Source organism: Megalopta genalis, chromosome 5 (assembly GCF_051020955.1).
Source record: "Megalopta genalis isolate 19385.01 chromosome 5, iyMegGena1_principal, whole genome shotgun sequence".
Lineage (NCBI taxonomy): Eukaryota > Metazoa > Arthropoda > Insecta > Hymenoptera > Halictidae > Megalopta > Megalopta genalis.
The window spans coordinates 12,343,585-12,371,423 of record NC_135017.1 but is presented as its reverse complement, the minus strand read 5'-3'; the positions used below and the strand labels follow the sequence as shown (position 1 = coordinate 12,371,423).

General features: G+C 41.3%; 2 protein-coding genes and 1 long non-coding RNA gene across 6 annotated transcripts in view; 2 read left to right on the top strand and 1 right to left on the bottom strand.

Moving 5' to 3' along the window:
- The first annotated feature begins 1,026 nt into the window (after nt 1-1,026).
- Nucleotides 1,027-3,264, top strand: LOC117218124 (uncharacterized). Of its 2 annotated transcripts, none has more exons than XR_004489713.2 (8): nt 1,027-1,108; nt 1,406-1,477; nt 1,785-1,841; nt 2,071-2,191; nt 2,372-2,459; nt 2,644-2,714; nt 2,903-2,961; nt 3,149-3,264. It is a non-coding gene; the product is annotated as an uncharacterized LOC117218124 (long non-coding RNA). The 2 variants fall into 2 exon arrangements; XR_004489714.2 differs by having other exon boundaries at nt 2,068-2,191.
- LOC117218115 (carbohydrate sulfotransferase 4) lies at nt 3,180-8,689 on the bottom strand. 3 transcript variants are annotated; one of them, XM_033466250.2, is made up of 9 exons: nt 8,507-8,689; nt 7,744-8,432; nt 7,007-7,200; nt 6,373-6,420; nt 5,896-6,029; nt 5,605-5,840; nt 5,337-5,535; nt 5,084-5,263; nt 3,180-5,016 (listed from the first exon to the last, which is right to left on the bottom strand). In XM_033466250.2, the coding sequence occupies exons 3-9, from the start codon at nt 7,007-7,009 to the stop codon at nt 4,695-4,697; spliced, it is 1,122 nt and encodes a 373-aa protein (XP_033322141.1). In that variant the 5' UTR covers nt 7,010-7,200; nt 7,744-8,432; nt 8,507-8,689; the 3' UTR covers nt 3,180-4,694. The 3 variants fall into 3 exon arrangements, with proteins under 3 accessions (XP_033322141.1, XP_033322121.1, XP_033322131.1); XM_033466230.2 differs by having other exon boundaries at nt 7,073-7,200; XM_033466240.2 differs by lacking the exon at nt 6,373-6,420 and having other exon boundaries at nt 7,073-7,200.
- A 192-nt stretch (nt 8,690-8,881) lies between these two features.
- The window catches only part of LOC117218108 (beta-1,4-glucuronyltransferase 1), a 72,129-nt gene continuing 53,171 nt past the window's right edge, over nt 8,882-27,839 (top strand). Inside the window, exons 1-2 of the mRNA XM_033466205.2 lie at nt 8,882-9,029; nt 9,100-10,174. The gene's annotated coding sequence lies outside the window, so the exon portion shown is untranslated. The remainder of the gene's footprint in view (nt 9,030-9,099; nt 10,175-27,839) is intronic.

The following is a 27,839-nucleotide window of genomic DNA, read 5'->3' as shown; positions in this document are numbered from 1 at the left end:
ACTTCAAAGATAAATTCGAACGATGCTATCGAGTACTTAGGCTTTCCTGTCCATTAGTCATTTTCGGAATTAGGATCTGAAGATCCTAAACATGTTTAATTTCGTCATGGATACGATATTTAAACTTGTAATATTTCAATTTTTCTACTCAAAAAATATCGTGTAACATTTCCAACGTAAACTGAAACTTTTTCTCGTTCAACTCGAATCGTTACTGGATATATCATTTATTTCTAAACTCCTAACTTCGATTGGTTGACACCAATAACTTGTCAAGGATAATAGTTTTCTTCGCATCATGTCTACAGTCTTACTTCTATGATATTGAAATATGTATTTCGAATGTCTTCATAATTAGAGATCACGTCGATAAATCGAGTTCTTAAAACAAGTCATTGTCTTAGATTCGTGCTGTATTTCTCATAAGTCAATATTAATTCTCGCAACAATCATTTGTCTCTTTTAAAAGTCCGTACAGCGCCAATTTATGTAGCGGTAAAACGCTCAAACTGTTCATCAATTTATTTTCAATTTCCTCCGTTAGATAACATAGCATACAAAGTTCTACGTTTTAAGGTTCTACCATCTTGCAGAGAAAGCCTGAAACTTTTCAACAACAAGATTTGAATTTCCACCGTTAGATGACAGACTAGAAATTATAGGCTGTAACATCTAGCGGAAGGATGCTCAAACTGTTGATTAACTTAATTCCAGTTTGCACTGCTAGGTGGCAGTTAATACGTAAATAAGCAATTTGTATGCGTTGCCACCTAACAGAGGAATGTAGAAATAAATTGTTGAACAGTTTGAACCTTTTTCCGCTAGATGTCACAGCTTAGAATTTCTGCTCTGCCATCTAGCGATGAGAATTCGAATTTAATTGTTGATCGGTTTGAGCCTTTCTCCGCAAGATGATACATCTATAAATTTCTACTTTTTTTTTAAATATTGCCGCGCTTTCCGACGTTGCCAATTTCTGTCGGACATCAAAGATTCGGATTTTCGATGAGAGTTTCGGTTCTATATGAACGGTTAGTACTATAAGACTCTGTTGCTTCGCTGGCATCGTTCATTCTCGTTTGGAACCCGTTTGGTAGTAGTTCGAAAGGTAAGTAGATTTTACATTTTCGTAATCTGTTCTCATCGATGTCCATCGATGCCGAAACTATTTAATAAACAATAACATTTTAACCGCGAAACTCTCGCCTCTTTATCCGTTGCTATATTTTTCTTAATTTATCGCTAGGAACTTGGAATATTCTTTATGAATGATGATACTCGTAGTCTCGTTCGTATGATATATCTTATGATTACAATTATCATATGTCTCTGAATATATTGAAACATTAAAATATTTCTAGTTATTTGTTTATCAATTGTTCGAAACGTGTTCTTTTCTTTTTAGGCGCTTAAATTGATTAACCTCTCGGAGCGTGCGTTGGATCATTTTGGTTTCAGCTTGTTAGCAATCTTTCTAGTGAGTATTATTCACTTATTTAATTGTTTCATCTATTCTATTTCTTTTGCGTTAACACATTCTTTATTTCACTTGCGTTGTACGGATGTTTTATTCTCGAATCTTTTTTTATCGGTACACGTGTTTCCGCATCACGAGTAGATTATTCAGTTGTTTATTCGAATTTATAATTCATTATGATGTTACTGTTACTGCCCCAGGCTGAAGGTTATTTGAATGATTCAGTTGTCTGAAACGAATTTTTATGATTCACAATTACGATGTCTGAAATATACTCGGGTAAATGTAGCATTTTTTTTCTTTGTAGAAAGTATGATCACGTTTAAACTTCATCTCCTAATGGCTACATTCTGTGGTAACATCGGTAAGTTATTTTAAATTGATTCTATAAAAATAGCATGAAATTCATGTACTTTCATCAATATATATATAATACATTAGGATGACTTATTTTAAAATCATGATGAATAATTAACACGACTCCAGTCAATCAGAAGTATCATGTAGAGAGTGTATCCTGATCATAGCAAACCATACTTAGTATTTTTTCTAAAATATGTAATGTTCATTAACACTAGCATTTGTACTAGTAGGAGACCATGAAAAAGGATAGGCAAAGGTGGGAGCTTCTTCAATTAAAGAAGATTTGATAACTATCATAATCTGATAACATGAGACTAGGTTGAAGAAACCTTTGCATGAAGAACTGAGAAGGTAATACTGTGTTCAAATTATTTGTAATTTTTTTAGAAATTTTATATGATGAATTATAGAGTTATCCCTGTCTTACGTACATATATGGTGACCTTTTTATTCTGATATAGATTTAATTTTTGTATAAATTTAATAACTAACATGTGCTCTTATAATAATAAACAATTTTTTTTATTACAGAATTAATAGAAGATTCCACCCAAAAAATGCTTCCTCTTAACATTTGGAATGCGGGCAACGTATTTTTACGTTTTTTGCAATAACAAAAGTAAGTGTGCTTTCTTCTTTTAATAACTGATTTTGTAATTATAATCACAGTTTGATGATTTTATTTAATGACAAGCATATGTCTGAGTAATTTGATGCCAATTTTTGTCTGACATTAGATTTCTTGATAAAGTTTACTCGATCACAACTAGTTCAACAATTTAAAAAGTAAAATTTCGTTACAGATTTTTGTTGAACAACGATGAGAGATAGATAGGAGGTGGCGGTATTTGAAATGAAGTAACTTCAAGATCAGGTGAGGAATCACAAAAATCGAACGAACTTAGATAGTTGTTAACGATGATGTGACCATCAAATATACGCTAATATGAATTATCATTATGATTAGTTCTTGCCCTCACTGAGTTGCAACTTACTAAAACTTACACGTTAACAAGGATGAATTATTTTGGTTTAACATATTTTATTTTTCAATTTTTACAGATATGTATTGCAAACTAAATTACACAGCGGTACAAAAGAAAATACTCGGACTAATTTAGGTAGAGTATTTTTTTGTAAATTTTACAGGACGGAAATAGTTAATTATCTTTAATGATGTTTTACAATATACGCTATGAAATTTCAATGATTATCAGTGTTGTATCTGAAATAAAAACGTTATGTTGTTTATAACAATAAAGTGTGTCCATATAGTGTTGTAAGTTTTGTATGAAATTTCTGTTTCAGATGAACGTGAAAAAGATGGAATGAGCGACTATTTAGGAAAAATTAAAATTTATTTCATAAAAGATGTATGATACATTCAAATGGTACTATAAAATGTAATAAACACTACTAGACTAGACTGTCGTGTTCATTCGAAAAGTAATAATGCACAAAATGGCACTGGTAGCTGTATATGTCGATACCAATATACAATCTGAATAAAACTCAATCGTTACAAATTCATTGCTACCTTGAAAAGAACTTATGATAAAAATATCTCAATAGAATTAATTTATCAATGGAAACAGGTGATTCGAAATTTTAGATTGCGTATTTCGAAGCTTCGATTTGAAGTACAAATTCTAAGTGCCTATAACTGTTGTAAAGAACTACATTTCCACCCAAATTGAGCATTAATACTTAATATAATATACTTTGCTTTCGTAGGGTATATCGCAAGTGAGTTATTAATTAATTAATAACTATGCAAAGTAAATATAGTTTTAAAACTTGAAATATACTACAAATGCAATATATAAAATTTATTAAAAATTCATACGATTAACTTTACAGTACGTTCAGCGAATATCGTCTATGTTCAACAAAAATAATTAAAATAATGTGTACTCGTAAATTGCTCTTCAAAGACTTGTCATGTTATAGCTGTCATGGTGGTTTAGGCTACATTTACGTTCTTTCCATGTACATCACCGAACGAGATCACATCGGTCTCTGTTATATACATTAAAAAAAAAAAAGAGATTCCTTTAATTTCCTAGTTTTTGGCATAAAGGCCGGTTAAGTGGAAACTATTTTCACCCAAAAAATGAGTGGCCGATTTCCTTTTTTTTCTATATTCATGGCGTGGATGTAGGTTTTTGGAGAAAAAGTGCACATGCGTCGTTTCCCTGATTAGAAATTTCGATAGAAAACCAGGAAAACCGTTCGTGAGATAATTCTACATGTGACACTGTCTTGTCAATAAGATCACTGTGAAAAATAAGGTTCGAAACCCATCACCATTACTATGCATTTCGAGAATTATCGTTAAACTTTGAAATCTAGAAAAGTGTCGCACGATTAATGGTTCACATGATGCTTGCGCTGATATGGATATTTTTCTTGTTGCACGCCCCAGGGTCTTAGGAACTTTCGTGTTCGGTCTTCGGCGCCTAACACTCTGGTCTAAAAAAATTCTAGATCTGATCAAATTTCATAGTTGTGCAACAAGCTTGAAGAGCACTTGCGCGTCCTCTTAGATTCTTTCAAGGAACAGATTCACCATTGGTCTTACGAGCTCGATTATTCGCTACCTCGCCAATCTCGACAAAAGATCAACAAAGAGAGATATTTATCTACTTAAGTTTAGAGCTCTTACTATCCGAACATCCCAAGTGATTCAAAGTCATCATAGTAAGAGCCCTAATCAAAGTACAGAAGGAGTCAGTACCTTTCCCATTTCAATGTGAATTACGGCACTTGTGATAATTCTCGGTATCTTATACGATAGAGCAGATAAAATACTGTTCTCCGCCTGTGATATTTGCAGCTACCAAACCGATCGATGTCACAATTGCAAACGGTAATCGGTGAGAGGGTCGAACTCCTTTTGATGAGTGGAGTTCGAGGCAATTACATAGCCCCATAACTGCATGGCTTCTGCACATACTCTTTGAATTTCGTCCACCTCCTCGAAGTCTAAATCACTCCGCCAATGGAACGGCGCGACCTTAGAATTGCGGAACGTGCTCGATACACCGCCGACGTCGTTCTTTGTATGAGTATCCAAAAATCTTTTTACATTTATATGAAAGTCCAAACCATAAAAATTGTATAGCTCTTTCACGTGTCTGTAGGGGTCCACGGATAAGTCTTCATAACGTACTACCCTGTTCAATACAGGAAACATTACTGAACGTACACTAAACCTTTCAGCGTAAAAAGCAAAAAGTTTACCTGAAAGTACGTGGATATTTTTTAATTAATCGTGCTGCCACGCTGAAATCAGACACCATGTCGGCGCATACTAATGCCGGATCCGAGCAATCTGGTTTCGTCGGACACCATTCCCGGTGCTTTCGCGATTGCAAGATGCCCCTTGGATCGCGAACCAACAGAACTAATCGTATTCCTAAACTGTAACAGAACAATCTATATTTTCTTCTACACAAAGGTAAAATACGAAACGATCTTGCAATATTGTACTTACTCTTCTTGTTCTAAAAGCTTTTCCGCCGCACGCAACCTCAGACGAACAATTTTCATTGACTGAAAGGGGAATAGTTTACAAAACTTGGAAACGAAACGTGGATCCCAGCAAATCTTCTTGTGTGCCTGACACTGCCTCCACAAATGTGTGTTATGATTGAAGACCCAAGGATGCGTTTTACCATAGTCCAGATACCGATCTGAGAGAACAAATAATCATTAATTTTACCATATTGCTTGTTTACATGGTTATACAAGAAGGGATTTACCAAGATTATGGAAATCACATCTGAGCAAAGATTCGAGATTCCGGAGAGCCTCGTCTGCAAGCGGAGGTCCTCGAATTTGCACGATTCCAAAGTCGAGTAACGGTTCATAATGGTAAAAGTTAGCTGGATGTGCGTTCACCACGTCGCCAAGAAATGTGCTTCCACTTCTCCAGCTTGTTAGAATCACGCTCCTCATTGGTCTTCCACCCTTCTCCATTACTAGATCCTCCAATTTGCTGTAAAATACAACAAATTAAAATATGCTAACTTTAATTATAAGAGTCTACACACCTAGCGTTAACACTGTATTTTCCATTAGGGTACTTATAGTCCTCCATTTCTCTTTGGATCGCTTTCCGTTGTTGGTCCACGACTTCCTGTATCCCAGAAAGTGTGACATTTTCCATGGAACCCCTAAGATATGTCTGTGAACGATACACAGAATTTATTAAGTGAAATTCCACGTTCTTTTGCTATATAGGAACGCATATGTATAATGAAAGCTGAAGCAGAGGCGTGTAGTGTACACCTTACAAGGTTTGTTCCATTGCCATATTAAATGTATTATGAGCTAATTGCTTTGTTGTGAGTGACAGAGTTGAACTCGAAATAAACATTCACTTACCAACGGCATTCTTTCTTTTTTTTAATTAAATATTGATGGATGATTTGTTAAAAAGTCGTTTTACTGGTTTGTAGCTATGTATTAATGTTTATTCATTGTATCTTGTCTACTTGTATATACACACACACACACATATTGCTTACCGTTACTGGTTCTTGAATTTTGACGAGGCGGGGCCTTATTTCAACATCCTATATTAAAGAAAATATTAATAGTTTAGTGTCCCAACTGTGCATGTCACATAGTGATCACGATAATGTTGTTGACTTAACCAGGACAGTATCTTTCTCCCTCTTTCTCTAAATAAATGGTGCTAAGAAAATGATGTATCATTTTCAGGTGCATTGTAAAACATAAATAAACAAAAAGATCCTGATTTATGGGCACATGCGTTCCTTGACAGCAATATAACATCAATATTATATGATCATGTTCTATATATTACGATTTTTGTATGACTAGAGTTAGCCAAATGTTTACAGTCTGCAATCCTAACGATTATTACATATTTATAACTTTTGTCATCTGTACTTGCATTCGAGATAAGCAGTGGTTCGAATTAACAATGAATTATTTCAACGAGTATCGAACTCCAAGCAAAATGTTTCCGTAGGTCTCTGACAACAGGCATCCCAAACTGCTGCATGAAAATAAAAGGACAAGGAAGAGAGATTGGAAACAGGGAGAAAGAGAGCCGGTGTACTCTTTGCATGGCTCAAAAAGTTCATTGTTAGCATACAAGTGGAAAAAGAGTTAGGTGCAAAAGTTAGACTTTACCATCAGAAAGAGCGTGTTTGGCGTGACTCAATTTAGAGCAATCCCCACCTCCGATTTTTTACTGACCGATATTACCGGCTGCAGTCGATGGCTGAGGTAGCTGCTGTAGCGTTGGTTAAATGCTAAGAAGAAGATGCAAAGGGACGCCAGGCCTACCAGACCATAGAAGCTGAGCAGTTTTGACATCCTTGGTCCTTGACGCAAAGAAAGTATATAATTAGTCGACCTAGTAGATACAACAAAATGTTAAATGATATCTGTCAGGAAGTTAACTTTGATATAACCACTGGATCACATAATGACCGCTATCAACTGTAGAACCAGCAAGGACATTTACCGCTATCTTATCTTCAAAAACATGATGGTAACACTTGCAATAATATCAAACATTAGACACCTCTAATATATAATTTCGTCGCTCTTGACTTTTGTATTATTTCAGATCATGAGATCTCCTTGATCCCATTTGTTCCGAGACTTACATTCACCTCATGCATGAGTCTACAAGACTGTAGGTCATGCTTCGAAGAAATGCCAATGTCCTAAAGATTGTTAGGGTAGCTGAACCATAGGATAAGACAGGATTATTGCTTTCTTTCATGTTACGCTGCATGTTATTGAAAATAGAACTGAGAAACGGTGACTATTTATATGCATTCGGTGTTGCATTTTCAGTTCAGACCGTTTTTATGTGGGTAGGCATGGGGGAGTGTTATGAAGGCGTTCAGGATCCTCACCTCAGGATCGAGCAGTTCGTCGCATTTGGAGGTCCTGTGTGGAAGATTTCCGTGTGGCTGCAGATATATATCTCTCTCACGTTTTTCGTGGCATTTTAAAGCGACGCGGGGAAATGTGCGAGCATTGTACGCCGATCATGATGATCCAGTGACGCAGGGAGGCGTATTGCAGCTGAGGCGGCCACCACACGACTCGCGGCTGCACCTCATGTGTGCAAGTGCATGGGACCCATCGCGTGCACCGTGCACACTATGCAACGCCGAAACGCACCCACTCGGAGACTGCAACTGGCCACGCCGTGATCACGATGTTCTAATTAGCGAGGCGAAGCCGAGTGCCCGCGAGCGACAACCTCAGGATCCGCCGACGGACGCTCGACGCATCAAGATCTATGATTAATTGATCGCGTTGCAAAATTTCCGTCGATGCCGCCCGTCGCCTCGGGCGAATCGATCGTCGCCGTGACAGCCCCGCGAAATGATGGCGGTTACATTGTCAATTCCTGTCGCCAGGAATTTTCATCGTCAGCGTAACGACGACTCCTCGCCGTCCTCTGCAAATACGATACCACCGCCACAATCACAGATTACGTATTCAAGAATAATCTACGCACTGGTGCGTTTCCGGTTTTTTTGCTGTTCTAGCATTTTCGTAGCGATTCTTGATAAGGCTGATTCAGGAAATGATCCTACAATCGAGAAGCATAGCGGTGAAATTAAAATGTTGTTTAATAACTTTTTTGTCACTGAATGGTCTGCCTACTTGTCGCGTTTTCATTCGGTGGAATCACCGTGAAATTTGTGTATAACGTTGTTTAAGGGATGTTCAACAAATTGGGAACGTTGATGGAAGACGGCGAGGATGCCCCGGATAGTCTTCCAATGCTGAATAATTAATGGAAAACCGCGTTCATTTAGCTGTTTACATGACGAACTAGTGAAAGAAATAGTTCGAAGAATAATAAAATGAAAAACATATTCGAAAATGTAACTGTTTTACCGACTTCACCAGTCGAATCATGACCGCCAACTTACGAAGCTTGTCGCAACGTTGGTACGCCGTATCCCCTCCAGAGAAACTCCGATATCGACGTTAATAATTCAAAACGGTTAAACATTATTAAATATGTGACGAATGCGTAGATTTGAATATGCACCAGGGCACCTGATAACGCTACCTATTCTACGATGCGGGGATGCACTTCGTTCAAAGCCTCGTCGCCGATAAGAGAGCAAATTTCAAATGAAAACAACGTGCGTAAAGAGTAAAAATTCTCTTTTCACAAGTAAGTACGTAATCTCGACGATCAACGCACCATTTAGATCCAGGCTGTACGTTGCGCATTCTTGTTTCAGATTACACCTGCGAGCATCTATAAAATTCGACCTACAAACCGAAAATAATGTCTGGCCGCGGAGAGCATAGAGAACCAAATCGAGCTAAACGAACTGAAAAAGTATAGACAAGAGAAGATAACCGTTCCGAGCCACAGTTTCCGCTCGGCTGCACCGATGCAACCGTCCAAATTGGAATCAATAATCGCGAAGCGTCCAAAAAAGAGCGAAAAAAATAATTCATCTCGCTACGAGACAAGAGGACCCGAGTTTCCGACCGTCGATCACCGGGTTCGGTCTGTCCACAGGTTCGGCCAATCGCCGGCAGCTGCCGCGAGGGTTCGCGATTTCGATCGGACCGATTGAAAACCGAAAAATGGCGGTGAGAAAGAGGCTCCCCTTAGCTCCGGCCGCGTAATCGTCGCGGTGAACGGGCCTCTGCTCGACAGAGGACGATTAACACAGGCAGACGGACCGGTAATAATAGGGGCCATTATCAGAAACGGTCAGGTAGATAAGCAAAAGCCCCCTGGTGGTGGGTTTCAGAGGGGGGTTGGCGCAGCATGCGTTGCCCATGGCGTTTACGTGCCCAGCAAACCAGTCGGATGCTGTTGCTCGAGCAGCTCGGATGTGGTCGGCGAGCAGCGACTCTTCAGGACGGTTGTTCACGCTCTCTGCTTTCTCCTCGGCGCGCGATGTCACGCTCTCGGACTTCTCAGTCTGTTAATTGGCCGAGCAGCAATTAGCCCGGGGTGCGTACCCGTCGCGACCCCACGCCGTCCTCTGACATACCCTATAGCGTCTCGCCCTCCGGTGAAAAACGCGCGTCGGCTCCGCGTGCCAGGTTCTCGAAGAGGCGGAGAGACCTCGTGCGAGACAGGCAGCACACAGCACCGAGGAACGTCCGCCGGCTGCCACGGGACACGTCCAGGGTTGTGCGTCGCCACGAAGACTGGATGTGACCGAGATTACCCGCGGCGCGAGTGCAGTGGAGGCTGTGCAGGACTCGCCGAGCCGCGAGTGCCGAATATATACCCGTGTGCGAAAACACCACCGTGCCCAGGCCCGACGGGATGTCACGCTGACGGGATTCACGGTGAGTTGGCCGTTGTCCGTTTCTTCTTCTTCTTCTTCGTCGTCGTCTTCTTCTTCTTCCTCCTCCTTTTCCTCCTTCTCTTATTCGTCTTCTTCTCGGCTTCTTCTACTCGCTCCTTCTTCCGTTTCTGGAATTTTAGCGGCGCTACCAGAACCGATACCCGTCCGACCGCTTCCTCCCCTCGTCTCCCTGCCTCCTACCTCCCAGCAATTCCTCTTGAGAGATATCTTTTGACGAGGCTTTGTTTACCGCGCGACCGATTCATGGTCGAAAACCATCCCGGGTCGGTTTAGGACCACGAAGTTTTCGTATGTAGGCCAGTCGGCAAGAATTATTTGCTCGGATGCTGCTCCGGCGAAGGGTGGTGGGGGGGATTATCAGAGCTGATTTCTAGGTCTCTCCGCGATTTGAAGATAACGTTGCGGTAAATTGCTGTTATCGGCGAGGTTGGTTTAGGATGCTTCGTTGTTGCAACGCGAGGCTATGGCGCGCCATGTGTTCGAAGTGGGAGGAGGTGGAGAGGGGTTGAAGGGCTGGGTTAGAGGTTGATCATCGTTGGGACAACAATGTATCCGGGGAATTTAGTTGGCCGTGCATCGGCGAATTTATTCGACGAGAATTATCAACTTATTCGGCGACAGGAGGGGGGGTGGTGGTGGCTTTGTTTCTATCGGGACACGTAATTCACTGTGTCGCAGACGTTCGTGCATGTACCACGTTTTAATAGCCGTAGAGGCTGGTCGTACTTTTTCGTCCTTGAATTCATGCTCTTCCGACGATTTTGCGCAGTCCGCGCGCGTCAATTTCGTTAAGAACATGTCAATCGAACGCGGCGTTTCCACGCGCGTTGCTCGACTCGCATTCCAGAAAATCACAACAAACATGGCTGCCGTGTGCCCGAATAATGTAGCCACGTGACGTTGCCACAATGCGGATTTCGGGACGAGTACGGAGGGCTGTGAGAACGGTGTCCCGGGTCACTCTGGACCCGGCGTCCATCGCCGGGGAGCACGCGAGATCCGCGAATTTCGTGATAATAATGCCACGGGGATGTGATAATGGCTTCCGCGTTTTCGCGAAACGAAAAAGATCAATTTTTCAATTCGTTTCCGTCGAACTGGCCGCCGGGAAAATCCTCTCGCCGGATCATCGCGTACGCTCGAACGGCGCGAGGCTATCCGTTTGCCGAGCTTTTTATGGGAGAACGAAGTCGCATTCTTATCGCGGATTCATCAGGCTGGAATATGTACTGCGGTCGCGTCGACACATGCTTCGCGTGGGTTTCAGCTATCTATCACGCCGCGTTTCGCACATGTTGTGTTTCGCTCTGACCGGAGTAAAACTCGCTGTCCCGAATGTTTGCGCAATAGATTTAAAAATTGGCGGAACGTGATTGTCCGAGCCTCGTGAATCAACTAAATGGCCAAAAATCCGCGTGGCTACGTTTCGTCGTTCTGCTTGTCACCGATCACCGGCCAACGAGACTTTATTCCCGACGATTGTTTCTTTTGGTTCTTTGTTGCCATCGTGTATTCGATTGCAATTACCGAGAATAACGATTTATTAGCATTTTTAACACGTAATTTTCGGTCAAATGTATGTCGTTCTATAATATTATTTTTCTATTTATACGTACAGTAATGTCTCTCTAATTGACGCTCAGATTGTCTACAGAAACGGAAGAGGAGATACGATTGTTCGAGCCTTGCGGCTCGTTTTTATAATTGTTGCAAATTCGTGACCATAAAAACAAACCGCAAGGCACGAACAATCGTGTCTCCTCTTCCCAAATTGTTCATTTTTGTGGACAATCTGAGCGTCGATTAGAGAGACATTACTGTACACGTTGTGCACGGACTGCGGATCTTCGTGCGAAATGAACATTGTATTCCAGTTGTTGTCAGCTGGAAACTTCGTTCTTTCTTCAACAATTTGACTGGCATGGAAATGCTAATAATGACGCTCTTAAATTCTCTCGACACTTTAATGGCCGCTCGCATAACATGTGCGCAATGCTTTAATAATTATCACACAAAGGAAAAATATTAAATTTACTGTATCAAATGTGTGCTGTTATTGTTGTCGTTGTTGCTTTCTTGTTTTACGGTGTACGTTCGAATATGCTGAATTATTTCACGAATTTACACAAAGTCTTTTTACGTTAATTCTTCAAAAATATTGCCGGCCCCTGGCGACGTCCGACTGCGTGGACGCGCGGCCATTAAAGCGTTAATATATACTCCTTTTTTTCTCATAAATGCATAAAAACCGCAGTCTGGTTGTACGTATAATGGTTATCCGTAAACTGTTTCCATCATTTCTAATGGTTGTTGCCGATATCAAAAAAACTATTTCTATCAATTATAACGGTGTACGTACATAATTGGCAATCAAAAGCTGTTTCCGTCGGTCGTAATGATTTCTATTGGCATAACCACAAGCGCATAAAATTTCGTTCCTTCGAATCGTCGCATTTATTCGAAACCTCACCCCCTTAAAATGTACAACGACGACCGCCCTTCCTGCCAGTCTGTAAAAGTCAATTTTCTCTCGACGTTGTTCTTCATCTGTGCAACAAAAAAGGGTCGATGCGACACTCGAGACATCTACAGCAACGGAAATAAGCTAGGGTCACGTATTAGAAGAGGTCCTCGTGTCGGGCAATACAGTAATGTCTCCCTTACTGACGCTCAGATTCTGCATAAAAATGGACAACTTTGGAAGAGGAGATACGATTATTCGAGCCTTGCGGCTCGTTTTTATAATTGTGGACAATTTATAATTATAAAAATAAACCGCAAGGCTCGAATAATCGTATCTCCTCTTCCCAACTGCCGATTTTTGTGACCAATTTGGGCGTCAATTAGAGAGACATTATTGTAGAGTAATGTCTCCTTTACTGACGCTCAGATTCTGCATAAAAATGGACAACTTTGGAAGAGGAGATACGATTATTCGAGCCTTGCGGCTCGTTTTTATAATTATGGACAATTTATAATTATAAAAATAAACCGCAAGGCTCGAATAATCGTATCTCCTCTTCCCAATTGCCGATTTTTGTGACCAATTTGGGCGTCAATTAGAGAGACATTATTGTAGAGTAATGTCTCCTTTACTGACGCTCAGATTCTGCATAAAAATGGACAACTTTGGAAGAGGAGATACGATTATTCGAGCCTTGCGGCTCGTTTTTATAATTGTGGACAATTTATAATTATAAAAATAAACCGCAAGGCTCGAATAATCGTATCTCCTCTTCCCAATTGCCGATTTTTGTGACCAATTTGGGCGTCAATTAGAGAGACATTATTGTAGAGTAATGTCTGCTTTACTGACGCTCAGATTCTGCATAAAAATGGACAACTTTGGAAGAGGAGATACGATTATTCGAGCCTTGCGGCTCGTTTTTATAATTGTGGACAATTTATAATTATAAAAATAAACCGCAAGGCTCGAATAATCGTATCTCCTCTTCCAAATTGCCGATTTTTGTGACCAATTTGAGCGTCAATTAGAGAGACATTATTGTAGAGTAATGTCTCCTTTACTGACGCTCAGATTCTGCATAAAAATGGACAATTTGGGAAGAGGAGACACGATTATTCGAGTCTTGCGACTCGTTTTTATAATTGTTGACAATCGGTAACTATAAAAACAAGGCTCAACGTTCATTTTTGTGCACAATCTGTGCGTCAGTTACTTATGGACGTTACTTAGAGCTTCATTTAGCAGCCATATACAATAATGTCTCTCTAATTGACGCTCAGGTTGTCCACAAAAATGGACAATTTGGGAAGAGGAGAAACGATCATTCGAGCATTGCGGCTCGTTTTTGTAATTGTTGACAATTCGTAACTGTAAAGACAAATCGCAAGGCGGCTCGAATAATCGTATTTCCTCTTCTCGAATTCTCCATTTTTGTGCACAATCTGGGCGTCAATTAGAGAGACATTACTGTATATTAATGTCTCCCTTACTGACGCTCAGATTCTGCACAAAAATGGACAACTTTGGAAGAGGAGATACGATTATTAGAGCCTTGCAACTCGTTTCTATAGTTGTTGATACTCGATAACCATAAAAAACGAGTCACAATCGTATCTCCATTTCCAAAATTGTCCATTATTGTGGACAATCTGAGCGTCAGTTAGAGAGACATCACTGTAAACCTTTTCGAGTCGCCATGCGATTTTCGCGAGGACCCAGGTCTCGAATCCGAGTTCGCGGCATTGTCTGGAAAGACATTGTGCGCCGTTAGGGCAACCCGTGAGGGAACCGAAACGAAAGAAGGTCACTTATATTCGGTGCGGCGAAGGTATGCCAGTCGAAACGAAGGCATCGAGTGAGTTAGACCCGGCGGGCCGGCCGCGGCTCCGGCGGCGGCCTACATACCCGGCGCGTGTTTATCAATTTCTGTTCCGCGGGTTTACCTCCGCGGGACTTTTTTCATTACGGAAAGTGTGTCGCCGTTGAAAACGTACAGCCGGCCAGCAGGCCCGGGCCGCCTCCGCCGCCGCCGCGCGGCACGCACCGACTACAGAATTTTTCGAGGGCCGTCGACGGGAGCCCCGGCTCGGCCCTCCACCGTAATTTCATTCCGGTAATTAATTCGACGGACCGGCGATGGGTAAACAGCTTTTGCGCCGGCTCGGAATCGAGAACCCGGCGGCGTGGCAACGGGTGACCGCAACCTCGAAGCTACCCAATTCATTTAAGAATTGTGTTGGCTCGTCCAATAAAACGTCCTACTAATTTGTGTGTTTCAATTTACGCATCGTTCGGAGCATCATCCGGCGGTTGCCGTTTGAATTGGCTTAGATTTCGTTTCGAATGTCTCGACTTATGTGTGCGGGGCAGTTATCGATTAGCTTTATAAAAATTTAATTTTACACGTTACATTACATTGTTATATTTCAATAGAATGTATAAATATAAATATTTATATATATTATATATATTATAAATATTTATATTACATATATTATAAATATAAATATTTATATTACATATATTATAAATATAAATATTTATATTATAAATATAAATATTTATATTATAAATATTATATATGTATAATAATATATAAATGTATAAATATACGTTATCTTCGATAACGTTGTTATCAAAAAATCTTATTGTCAGTCTTGAAAATATTAAATATTTTCTAAAGAAAATATTTGCCAATACTTGCCAAAATGTTAAAAAGCCAAGTGAAATAAATCATTAAGTTACTATAAATTAACGCATTACCGTCCGGTTTACTAAAAGTAGTCATTTTCTCGTGGAAGGCAATTTAAAGTAAAAAATGCAATCATAACATTTATTCCTACATTTCAATCTAAATAAAACGAAGCAACTAAAAATTCGAAATAAAACGAAGCGACTAATAATTCTGAATAAAACGAAACAGCTAAAAGTTCTAAATTGAATGAAGCAATATGTATATCTTGTAATTTAATTCAACTGTCTGATACTTCATAAGTTGTGTCCATTTTCGCAAAGTGATGCAACATCCTTAAAACATTGCGGCCACCGCGCGAACAACCTACGACCGTATTGCGCGAAATGTAAATTATCCGAGCAATAAATTTGCTCGGTAAACAATACGCATGCTAGCTAGTAAACAATAACAATCGTTGCTTCTCGCAACGAGGAAAATCCGTGTTGCGTCACTGTGATTCTAACCCTACGCATTTTTTCAGAGTATAATCTCGGGATTTTTCTCACGATGCGTGTCCTTGAAATTACGCGAAATTGTTTACGAATCTCTGAAGTGTAACGACGATTTTTTTTTCACCCTGTTATTGCAAAGTTCATGGTAATAGCGCCGCGTTAGACCGCTTCGCGTGTGATTCTGCGCACCCCCTGCGCACCGTCACGCCGGTTGCTATGATAATCGCGTATAAAAATTCGTGGTCGTAGCTTAGACGCGTGAGAACAGGTCTGCGAGGTTTCGCGGAGTTACGTTGTCTGGTTTATTAAAAAGAAATTCGCAGAGCGCGCCCTCTCAAAAAATGGAACGGCCTCTCGAGGGTTGGAAACACCCCTTTAATCGAGTTCCCGTTTCCACGAGGTTCTCCGTGCTTCTTAAAGTAGTCGTTGCCCCGAATGTTTATAGATTCCTTTTCGCGTTCCGTCTCTATGTTTGTTAAAAGCTCCGCCAGCGGCCGACGCTCGTAATTATTATTGAACGTTTAATTAATCGCCGGCGGCGCTCCAGAATCTTTCGAATGATCCTGCGTCATGTTTTTCATAGAATTAATATTTAGTATTATATTTGCGTGTCATATTCAGTATTGTATTAGTATTATATTTACTGTTGTACTAGTGTGATATTTAGTATTATATTTACTATTATACTAGTATGATATTTAGTATATTATATTTAGTACACAAAGCAATTTAAGTCGAAGCAGTCAAAGCGTTACAATTTTAAAGGAACTTAAGAAAATTAAGTTAAGAACTTAAGTAAAAATTTAATTCCAATTTTAAAAGACAGAATAACATCTATACTCAATAAGTTATTACCAAACATTTTCATGGCGACCTCATGATGCGAAAAAATATTGAAGAATATATAAAAAGAGTGATAAATTTATATATCACATATATAACATTAATATTTAATATTTACAATATTCAATTATAAATATATATAATTTAAAATATAATATAAAATTAAAAAAGGTCTAAATAACTCTTAGGCGATATAAATTTAATATATATAATTTTTATTATAATAATTAAAATGATATATATAAATTTATTATAATTAATATTATATATATATTAAATTTATATCGCCTAAGAGTTACTCAGACTTTTCTCATGACGTCAAAAATCTATTTTTCGCCAGCATAAAAACGATTTTGAAGACACTACGACTTTAGCGGCGCCTCGAATTCACTCGAGTGAAGGGTTGAGAATAGAAACGCAGCGGGCGGGAAAATTCGAACGCGGAATCCGTGCGTCGTCCGAAGCGCGGAACTAGATTTCGTCGACGAATCTCGTTACGGGGACCAGCGGAAGAGAAAGAGAGAGAGAGGGAGAGAGAGAGGGGTCGATCGTCGACAGGGCACGTGTGAATGCCGATTTTTATAGGAATTAGAACGAGCCGCCGTTACACGATTCTCCCGTTTTCATCGACCGGACGATTTCGTTAACTTCGCCGGCCGAGGCTGGCAATTTTTTTGCGAGGGGTTCTCCATCGAAATAACACTTTTTCCGGCAACGATTCGCCCGCAGCGAGCTGGCGGGAAAAAAAAGAGGTACATATCGCGCAAAACGAAACCGCGGCCGCGGAGGAAAGCGCGCGTGTATGCGGCGACGTGTGCGCGCGCGCGCCCCAGGAAGCCGGTCTCTTTTTCTTTTCCGGCCGGATTCTCCCCAATTTTCTTGCCGGAGACGAGAAGAGATTGCTCGTACCAAATTTAATTGCGTGCCTCCCCCGGTCTCTGGCCGGCTGCCAAACGATAAAAACCGAAAACCTTTCGGCCTTTGCCGTGGTCCGATTTCGGAAAATGTTGTCGCAACGCGGAAGTTCTCAAATGATTTTTCGGAAATCTTCCCGAGATCTCCGGGTGCGATTGCTGCAGGATTCGTTCAGCGAAATTGAAATATGAGACGGTTCCGTGCGTTTAACAAATTGCCATGACTGCGTGAAAAATGATATAAATTATACAATATAATAGTTTAATAAAAAAATGTAATAATAAATATAATAATTAAATATAATAAAAAATATAATACTTAAATATAATAATGGAATAAAAAGATAGCCTTGACAATCGGTAACTGTAAAAACGAATTTTTCCCGAATTGTCCATTTTTGTGTACACTCTGAATGTCGATTAGGGAAAACTTACTATAACTGCAAGATACAGAAGACGATTTAGACAGGGATTTCCTTTCTTAACAACTTTAAATCGGTTGAAAACAGTGCAACGATACTTATCGGTTCGTTAAATCATTTCACTGTTTGGCAATGGGTCTACTAATCTTTTTTCATAGAACCGATTAAAATCTTCGGTCCAGTGATAACCCGGTCACGTGATTCCGAAGCAAGGTCGAAATTTCGCAGCCGTGTTTACGTGTTTCCTGCGGCTATTATTAGCCGCCTATTAGATCCCGGTGTTATTTAAATTGCAAATTGTTGATAATGACACCGTTCAGCTAATCAGAGGACTGATTAGGTTGCACTGATAACCGAACGAGTTAACATCGAGAGGAGTTGCCATTAAAAACGTTTACATTGTGCGCCTCGTGCAAAGTGAGAACGCATCGTGTCTACGAACAATATATAATATAATAACAGTTTTGCAATTGTTTTCCTTAGTTAAATGGTCGTTTTTAGGTCAGTTTAAATGGACGTTGTTAATTCGGTACAAATGGACATCGTTAATTCAGCTGAAATGGATATTTTCAGCAAAAGTTTACATACAGTAAATTGTCCCTAATTGACGCTTAGCTTGGAAACGAAAGCGGAAGAGCGACGAGGCTCGAATGATCGTATCTCCTCTTCCCAAATTGTCTATTTTTTTTGTACAATCTGAGCGTCAATTAGAGAGAATTTATTGCCGTTTCTAATTCCAAGATTCCATAAATGACTTTCAACTTTGTCCGATTTAAATACTTGCAGTTTCCCGCGTGCTGTGTTTCTGAAAAAATTTTTTCGACGAAAATGAATTATACACGGGGAAAGTAGAGACTTCAGGCTTTAAATTGAGCTCAGTCTCGTTGTTCTAAGATTTTTATTCACGAAGTTACAGTATTTTGAAAATCGTCGATGTTTCGAAGGTTAGAAATTTCGCGGAAAGTCTGGAACGAGGTTTTCCGTCCACCGTCTCGCAAATAAATTTTGTTAAAGAAATTCACGGACGGCTTCCGAAAGTAGACACTTCGGGCTTTAAAATAAGCCTAGTTCCATTGCCATGCGATTTTTGTTCACAAAGTTACAGCCGTTCGAATATCGACAATTTTTTCGAAAATTTGAAACATCGATAAAACTAGTAAAATCTAGAACGAGGATTCCCATCCACTGCGTCGCAAATAAATTTTGTTAAAGAAATCGACGTACGGTTTCTGATAGTAGACACTTCGGGCTTTAAAATAAGCCTAGTTCCATTGCCATGCGATTTTTTTTCACAATGTTGCAGCAGTTTGAATGTCAACAATTTTTTCGGAAATTTGAAACTCCATCAAAACTAGAATCCATCCACCGTGTCGCGAATAAATTTTGTTAAAGAAACCGACGTACGGTCTCCGAAAATAGACACTTCGAGCTTTAAAACGAGCCAAGTTCCATCGTTGTACGATTTTTTTGCACAAAGTTATAGCTGTTCGAATATCAACAATTATATCGAAAATTTGAAACTTCGACGAAAATGGCAAACGGCTCGTTGTTATAGTTAACGATCGTCGAGAACTGTAAAAAAACGAGTCTTAAAGCTTCGAATAAACGTATCTCCTCTTCTCGAATAGAGAAGAAATTACTGTACTTGCGGCAAATTGGCTCGCGAAAAGTGGCGTGGACAAGTTGTCTTTGGAAAACAGCGGGGCGCGAACGGTTTGTTGAACCCCGCTGTGCGTCGATTAGGGAGAATTTACTGCGTTCGGTCGAGTTTTTAGAACATTGCAAAGACTTCGTCGTATGGTAAATTAACGAGCGCCGCGCTGATAAGGTCGGCATGAATGGAACGGTCGGTTTTGTTCCAGTAGGAGCATTGCGAAACGAAAAGTGAAGTTTCGTTTCGGTGTTTCGCAACGATCGCGAGCTGTTAGATCGTTTAGCACCGGCCGGTGCAAACAGCACGGGAGATCCCGGCCGTGCTAAACAATGTTTCCTCGCTCGGCAACAACGAAAGTTTAACGTCCCGAAGGAGCCCGCGGATTCTAAAAATAAGGGCGCAGCGGCGCGCGCGGCTCGTTTTTGTATCGTCGCAGTCAATGACGACGGAGGCCGGGGGCCGTTCGTCGACCTATTGGCACGGTCGTTGCATGCGTCTCGCATTCCTATCGATGCATCGCCCCTTATCTTTGTCTATTTTTTCCCGTATTTTTGCCGCATTATCATCCGCGACGTTGAAAACAGTTTCGTGCGCCGCCGGCGGTCGCCTTAGAACCCCGTTAACGCGACACCACTGTGACGCCATAGTGGGTCAACGGGACGGAGCTGTGTCAAAAGAAAAGTACATTCAGTGGAAATTATACGTATGTGAAATGATAATTCCTTTTTTATATGCGTTAACGGTGGAAATACCGAGTCCCAAACGTGACTAATGCGTACTTTTTTGTGACAATTACAAGATTGGATTTATTTATACTTCCTACGATTTTTATTGCAGTATGTGTTTCAATGAAAAAGTTCGTATGAAAATGTCTAAGAAAAATATTTTTATAGCATCGGGAATTGTAAAAGAAAAAAATCAGAAACCAGGCAGTTTGACTGTAGTTCTGTTGTTAAGACTGAGATGTTGCAGAATGAGGGAAAAATAGGGAGAATGAATATTTTTCAATCTTGAAAATTTGTGTTGAATTTGATACATTCCAACAAAATGGTAATTCAATTTGACCTAAATTTATTCTTATTTCTTTTATCTAAATTTATCCACCTCTTCAGGATTTTGAAAAAATTAATCGATTATTATTAGCTTATATTTTATATATTATTATTATTGTATTATTAGCTTATATTTTATATATTTTGTTAGCTATAAAATTACAAAAAAAGAACAAATAAAAAATACAAAGATCTAGCATGACTTGATACAGAGTTAAAGTAAACCAAAAAATAAAATAAAATAAGTGAATTTGAGCGAACAAATCAACGAAGTTCTGTTCTTCTTTTCATTGAAATTATACAATAATCGAATACTTTGATTTACCTTCTTATTTTTCCATCATAAATCATATATTATAAAAATCAAATTATCGTGGAAACCAAAATTTTCCGAAATTCCGATTTGCACCGCGTTTCTCCTTACCGTCTCAGAATCATCGGCCGAATAATCGGCGCATAATTCGGGCTGTTTTAGCTTGTGTCGAGCAGCTTCTCGAGCCCGGTTTCGTCGATTCTTTATCTGGTTTTAATTGACAGGATTCGCGATGAGTGTCGCAAGCGCGCGAGCCTTGAGGTTTATTAGCGCTCGGCGAAATCGCGGGCCGCTTAGAGCCGAAGGATCGTTATTAAAAAATTGCCTCCGGAGCTATTACTCGGTTCCAGGCCGATCCGTTATTCCGTGGCCGAGGTTGCCACATTTTTTTGCCGGCAATTAAAATGAGTCAGCGACCGCACGCAATACTAAGCGTGATCAGTTATTGATATTCGTGGCGCGATAGTAGTCTCTCCTGACCCCTTCTGTTCCAACGTATATGTATACATATATATGTATATATCCACGTATATGTATACATATATGTACACATACATACATACATACATATATGTATACAACATATATCTCTATCCAGGGAATTTCCAGCAAGCATGTTCGCGGCACAAATATCCACGCTTCTGGCTCACTTTTATCCGTTTCCTCGGCGCATACAAATTTCCCTTGCGCAAACACCTAAAACAATATAACCGAGCGCAACGAAAAGAAAAGCCCGCCGATATTTTTAGCCGTGACGTTAACGACTGGCTGACTAGAGCCGGCGATGGGTAAACTGTGGTATTAAAATATGAGGAACCGGAAATTCTATCAGGAAGCGCCGGCAATATTTATCATGGCCGCCAGAGGAGCCTTTTATCTCCAAGTAAAAAGATGAAAGCAGGAAGCGGTTGTAGAATCCGCTTCGTCGGCCGATCGGCCGACTGCGGAAGCACCATTACGTTATTTAAACAAATAGCATTCTTTGCCAGATTTAGAGTATCGACAGGCTTCTTCCTGCTCGATAACGCATCTGCCGCGTGGCCCGATCGCTCGCGACGCTCCCAAGGAAACGGAACGCGAATGCAGGGTTTCCGGTTCTACGATCGTTTCTCTTCGGACGCGTGGCTCGTTTATTCGTCGACAAATTTGTACGCGGTTAACGCTAGCCGATAAAGGATGGCGAAAAAGGATGGCGTCGTCGGAATGTACTGTTTTCCGCGAGCAAAACGAGTCCAAACACGGCACCGATCGGACTGGTAACAATCGGCTCGGTTTAGTGCGAACATCCTTCTCGCTAAAGCGGTCTCCGTTCGACGTTGTCGGAAGCGTGCCGTGTTTGGACTCGTTTTGAGCGGGATAAACGTTGCCGTTCGAACCGTGGCGCTATTTTAATCCGACGTCGGCGTAGCATGGAAACGTGACGCGACGGGTGCATCGCCTTGCTCCGATCAATTTCTCGAACGAAACGTTCAAACGCGCGATTTTAATATCGAAATCTAACTGCGAACACTCGGATTGTATATATGTTGTTTTTAATTCGAAGGTTCTCTATAAATGACTCGTTTCAAGTTCGTCCGATATAAGTTGTTTGCAGATTTCCGTGTGCTGCGTCTCGGAATAATTTTTTCGACGAGAATGAATTATACACGGGGAAAGTAGAGATTTCAGGCTTTAAAATGAGCTCAGTCTCGTTGTTCTACGATTTTTATTCGCGAAGTTATGGTATTTCGAATATCGTCGATGTTTCGTAGGTCAGAAATTTCGTGTACAGTCTAGAACGAGGTTCTCCCATTCGCTGTGTCGCAAATAAATTTTGTTAATGAAATCGACGGACGGCCTCCGAAAGCAGACACTTTGGGCTTTAAAACGAGCCAAGTTTCATCGTTGTATGATTTTTTTGCACGAAGTTATAGCTGTTCGAATATCAACAATTTTTTCGAAAATTCGAAACGTCCACAAAACTAGTAAAATCTAGAACGAGGATTCCCATCCACTGCGTCGCAAATAAATTTTGTTAAAGAAATCAACGTACGGTCTCTGAATGTAGACACTTCGGGCTTTAAAATGAGCCAAGTTCCATGGTCGCATAATTTTGTTACGCAAAGTTCTAACTGTTTGAATATGAACAATTTTTTCGGAAATTTGAAACTCCAACAAAATTAGAATCCATCTACTGCGTCGCAAATAAATTTTGTCAAAGAAATCGACGTACGGTCTCCGAAAGTAGACACTTCGAGCTTTAAAACGAGCCAAGTTCCATCGTTGTATGATTTTTTTGCACGAAGTTATAGCTGTTCGAATATCAACAATTTTTTTCGAAAATTTGAAACTTCGACGAAAATAGCAGACTGCTCATTTTTATAGTTACCGATAGTCAGCAACAGTGAAAACGAGCGCGAATCGGGGAGAAATTACTGTACACAGAAAGCGTTAATAATTTAAGAAATTGCTAGGGTCAACAATGACGCAACGTGTGTGCCATTGAAATTAAGCTTGTGGAATGACTGGACTGCTGAGAAACTGCGAAAACTTTCGAACGCACACTGGCTTGCACAACGAAAACGAGTCCGAACGCGCCGCCAATCTGATAACATCGAATTTGGAATAACTTGCAAGGGGAACGTACGACCGTGGAAATCGCTATTGTGACGAGAGTGGGTTAAAGTCGCGGCGCATACCTGATATTAAAGAGAAACGCTAAACGGGCCTTCGTTCTTGAGATACAATAATGTCTCCCTTACTGACGCTCGGATTGTCCACTAAAATGGATAATTTGGGAAGAGAAGATACGATTATTCGAGGAGCCTTGCGCTCGTTTTTATAATTGCGGACAATTTATAACTATAAAAATAAACCGCAAGGCTCGAATAATCGTGTCTCCTCTTCTGAAATTGTCTATTTTCGTGCGCAATCTGGGCGTCAATTAGAGAGACATTACTGTATTGTGACGCGACGTCGTCAAACGAGAGACGCAAGGCTCGAATAATCGCATCTCCTCAAATTGTCCATTTTTGTTTGCGAACTGAAGGCAAATTAAGGAGAGAATTCACTGTGTTACGCCATTACGGATAATTTTCTGAGTCATCCGTTTCTCACCGGCCGCGGCGACGCTCGGATACCAACGAACTCCGGATCGTTAAGTATTTACCGGAGCCGTCCGGTCGCGGGCCAGCCAGCATGCATATTCCATCCGCGAATGACGCGAGAGGTCGGCTAACATCCTCGGGACGACCTTGACGGTCGTTGCCGGGGAGCAGCCAGAAACGGGGACGGATCGTAAGGTGAAAGCTCGGCCTTCTTGTCTTACGTGCATACGCGAAGTTGAGCGAACGATAATGACGATGACGCTCTCAGGGCCGTGTCCCTCTTATCTCTCTTGCGCACTCTGTCTCTCTCTCTCGCTCTCTCTCTCTCTCTCTCTCTCTCTCTCTCTCTCTCTCGGCCGCTTTTATTCTCTATTTTCCTCTGTTTCGCGTCGGAGAACCCCGTCACGCGGTTCCGGCCGGGCCGTCGAGAGATCGTTAAACCCGTCGATCGGAGGGAACGAAGAAAACGCGGTAACGATCGAGCCCTCGGAACGGATCTCAAGAAACTGTGCCCTGACTAATGAGGCTGGATCAAGAAGCTCGTGGAAACGTGTCCCTGTTAACGAGTGCCGCCCCGCACGCCACGGTTTTCCCGAGGAGTTATCGTTGCGCCACGAATTAGCGGCGCGCGGTATAAATTCTCCCTAATTGACGCTCAGATTGCGCACAAAAATGGACATTCCGGAATAGGAGACAAGATTATTCGAGCCTCGCGGCTCGTTTTTATAGTTGTGACAATCGATAACTATATAAAAGTACTATTACTACTACGTCTACTATTTTAATCGAAGTTTCAAATTTTCGAAAAAATTGTTGATACTCAAACTGCTATAACTTTGCGCAAAAGAATTATGCGACCATGAAACTTGGCCCATTTTAAAGCCCGAAGTGTCTACTATCAGAGACCGTACGTCAGTTTCTTTAACAAAATTTATTCGCGACACGGTGGTTCGATTCTAGTTTTGTTGGAGTTTCAAATTTCCGAAAAAATTGTTCATATTCAAACTGCTTTAACTTTGCGCAAAAAAATTATGCGACCATGGAACTTGGCCCATTTTAAAGCCCGAAGTGTCTACTATCAGAAACCGTACGTCGATTTCTTTAACAAAATTCATTTGCGACGCAGTGGATGGGAATCCTCGTTCTAGATTTTACTAGTTTTATCGATGTTTCAAATTTTCGAAAAAATTGTTGATATTCGAACAGCTGTAACTTTGTGAACAAAAATCATACAACGATGGAACTTGGCTCGTTTTAAAGCTCGAAGTGTCTACTTTCGGAAGTTGTCCGTCGATTTCTTTAACAAAATTTATTTGCGAAACGGTGGACGGAGAACCTCGTTCCAGACTTTGCACGAAATTTCTAACCTTCGAAACATCGACGATATTCGAAATGTCGTAACTTCGCGAATAAAAATCTCAGAACAACGAAACTAGGCTCGTTTTAAAGCCTGAGGTCTCTACTTTTTCTGTGTATAATTCATTTTCGTCGAAAAAATTATTCGGAGACGCAGCACAACAATTTATATCGGACAAAGTTGAAACGAGTCATTTATGGAATCTTGGAATGAGAAACGGCGTACAGTAAATCCTCCCTAATTGACGCTCAGAATTTACCCAAAAATGGACAATTTGGAAAGTGGAGGTCAATTTACTTTATATTTATTAAGTTCTTGTGGAAAGTTATGTTAATGAGCCTGGACGCATCGACGTTCGACGAGTCACCGATCGGGGCAACAGATAGTCCCCGGATTAGTACGAGCAGGATAATAAAGATCGATGAGGGTAGTAAAGATAGTAGAAATGATAGCGAGAGTGCACTAATGGAGAGATGCCGACGGCGATACCAGACACGCGTTGAAACGGAACATAGAGTCACCAGGATGAAACAGATGCCCTCTGTATATTTCACTACCGAGAACACTATCACAAAAATATGATCGTTCGAATGCGCTCGCTTCCACGATTAAAACGAGCCCAAACATGCCACGAATCGGATAAAATCGAACCTGCGACGCTCGGCTCGGTTCAGCGCGAACTTCCTGGTCGCTGAAGCGAGGTAGGCGGGGCCTGCGAGAGGCGGCGCAACCAACGAGCGCACGGAGCCCGGTTCCGCTCATTGGCACGGCCGTCACGCGCCAGGCGATCTCGCCTCTCATTGGCCACTGTTTTTCGTTAATAACTCGTAAACGAAGCAACGGATCGCATTTTCGCAAAGGAAAAAGTTGCATCGAATGATCTCAGGAACCTCTCACTTCTGGATCGAGAGACATTTTTGGGACCGATCTTGGGACTCAGGATTTCAGAAAATAAAATAGAGACCCATGTTGCACAGAAATTGCATTGCGTTTTAAATTAAACAAAATTGATATTAATATTATTAACAAAGGAATCATATGATACGAAAACATAAAAACGTGACAATATTTCAATTCAAACAGTCTCAAATAGTCTCACCGTTGCCACCACATGGGTTCACGAATGCGCACGCAGCTGTCGCGATGTTTCGAGGCGGGTCTAAAAATATCCCAGCATGCATCGCGACGCGCCAAAAAGACGGGACATTTTGAATCGCTCGAATGGCTAACACCCGATCCAGCGAAAGTTCAAAACGCCTGAAAAATCCGGGATAACCGTCTGTCGTCGACTGCCCGAGGGTCAAGAATCCTCGAGAGGAGCCTTTCTCTCGCGTTCGCAGTCGCGGCAAGAAAGTGTGCTGAAGACTCGGAGCCGTGAAAACGGGGAAAGTCCGCGCGCGGCTCTCGAGCGCGCGTCGTTGTGTCTGTTACTTTCTTCGTCTGGTCGCGCACACGAGACGAGACGAGACGAGACGAGACGGGGCGCGAGGAGACGCGAGGAGACGCGACGTCCCGTCGTGCACCGGTCGAAAGTAAAATCGGACCTGGGTGTCAGTGGGTCGGTCGCGGGAGCCGTTGCGCAATCCTTGCATCATCGGTGCGGGCGCGTATTATCTCGACGAATCGGGATCGCAGGCTCTCGTTATCGCCTCGAAAAAGAGGGAGGGGCGGTCCCGAAGTGGATCTGGTCGCGTGAAAGCGGTCGTCGTCGCCGCAGCCGCCGCCGCCGCCGCCCTGGGAACCCCGTCGATCCCAAGGATCCACCAGCTACCGGGTGGATCTAATTGAACCGATCGAGATACACGCGAGCGAAGTCCGTCGCGACGCGATGAATCGGCAGCGGCAATTACGCGCCGCGGTTCCACCGAAGTTGTGGGATCGATTGTTACGTAGCAATGCCGCGGCGCTCGCGGGGGACCTGCGCCGCGCGATACCATCGCGCTTTCATCATTGTTGCGCGCTAATAGAGGAAGCGCCGCGATACTTTTTTTTTTAATGAGAGCAAGTTGGTACATTTTTGTTTTCTTCGACGATACCGTTCGACGCCGCCTTAGGGCAAACTCCTGGGCCGGGGAAACGTAGATTTTTGAAACAGTGAAATTGACTGTAGATATATACATTCGCAAATATTTGGTATATTTTATTATGTATATATTTTGGTATATTTATATTATATATATGTACATATAGATATAATGTGTAACATTTAATGTATAATATATAATGTATAATTAGTTGCATCGCAAACACAGTAATGTCTCCCTTACTGACGCTCAGATTCAGCACAAAAATCGACAATTTGGGAAGAGGAGACACGATTATTCGAGCCTTGCGGTTTATTTTTATAGTTA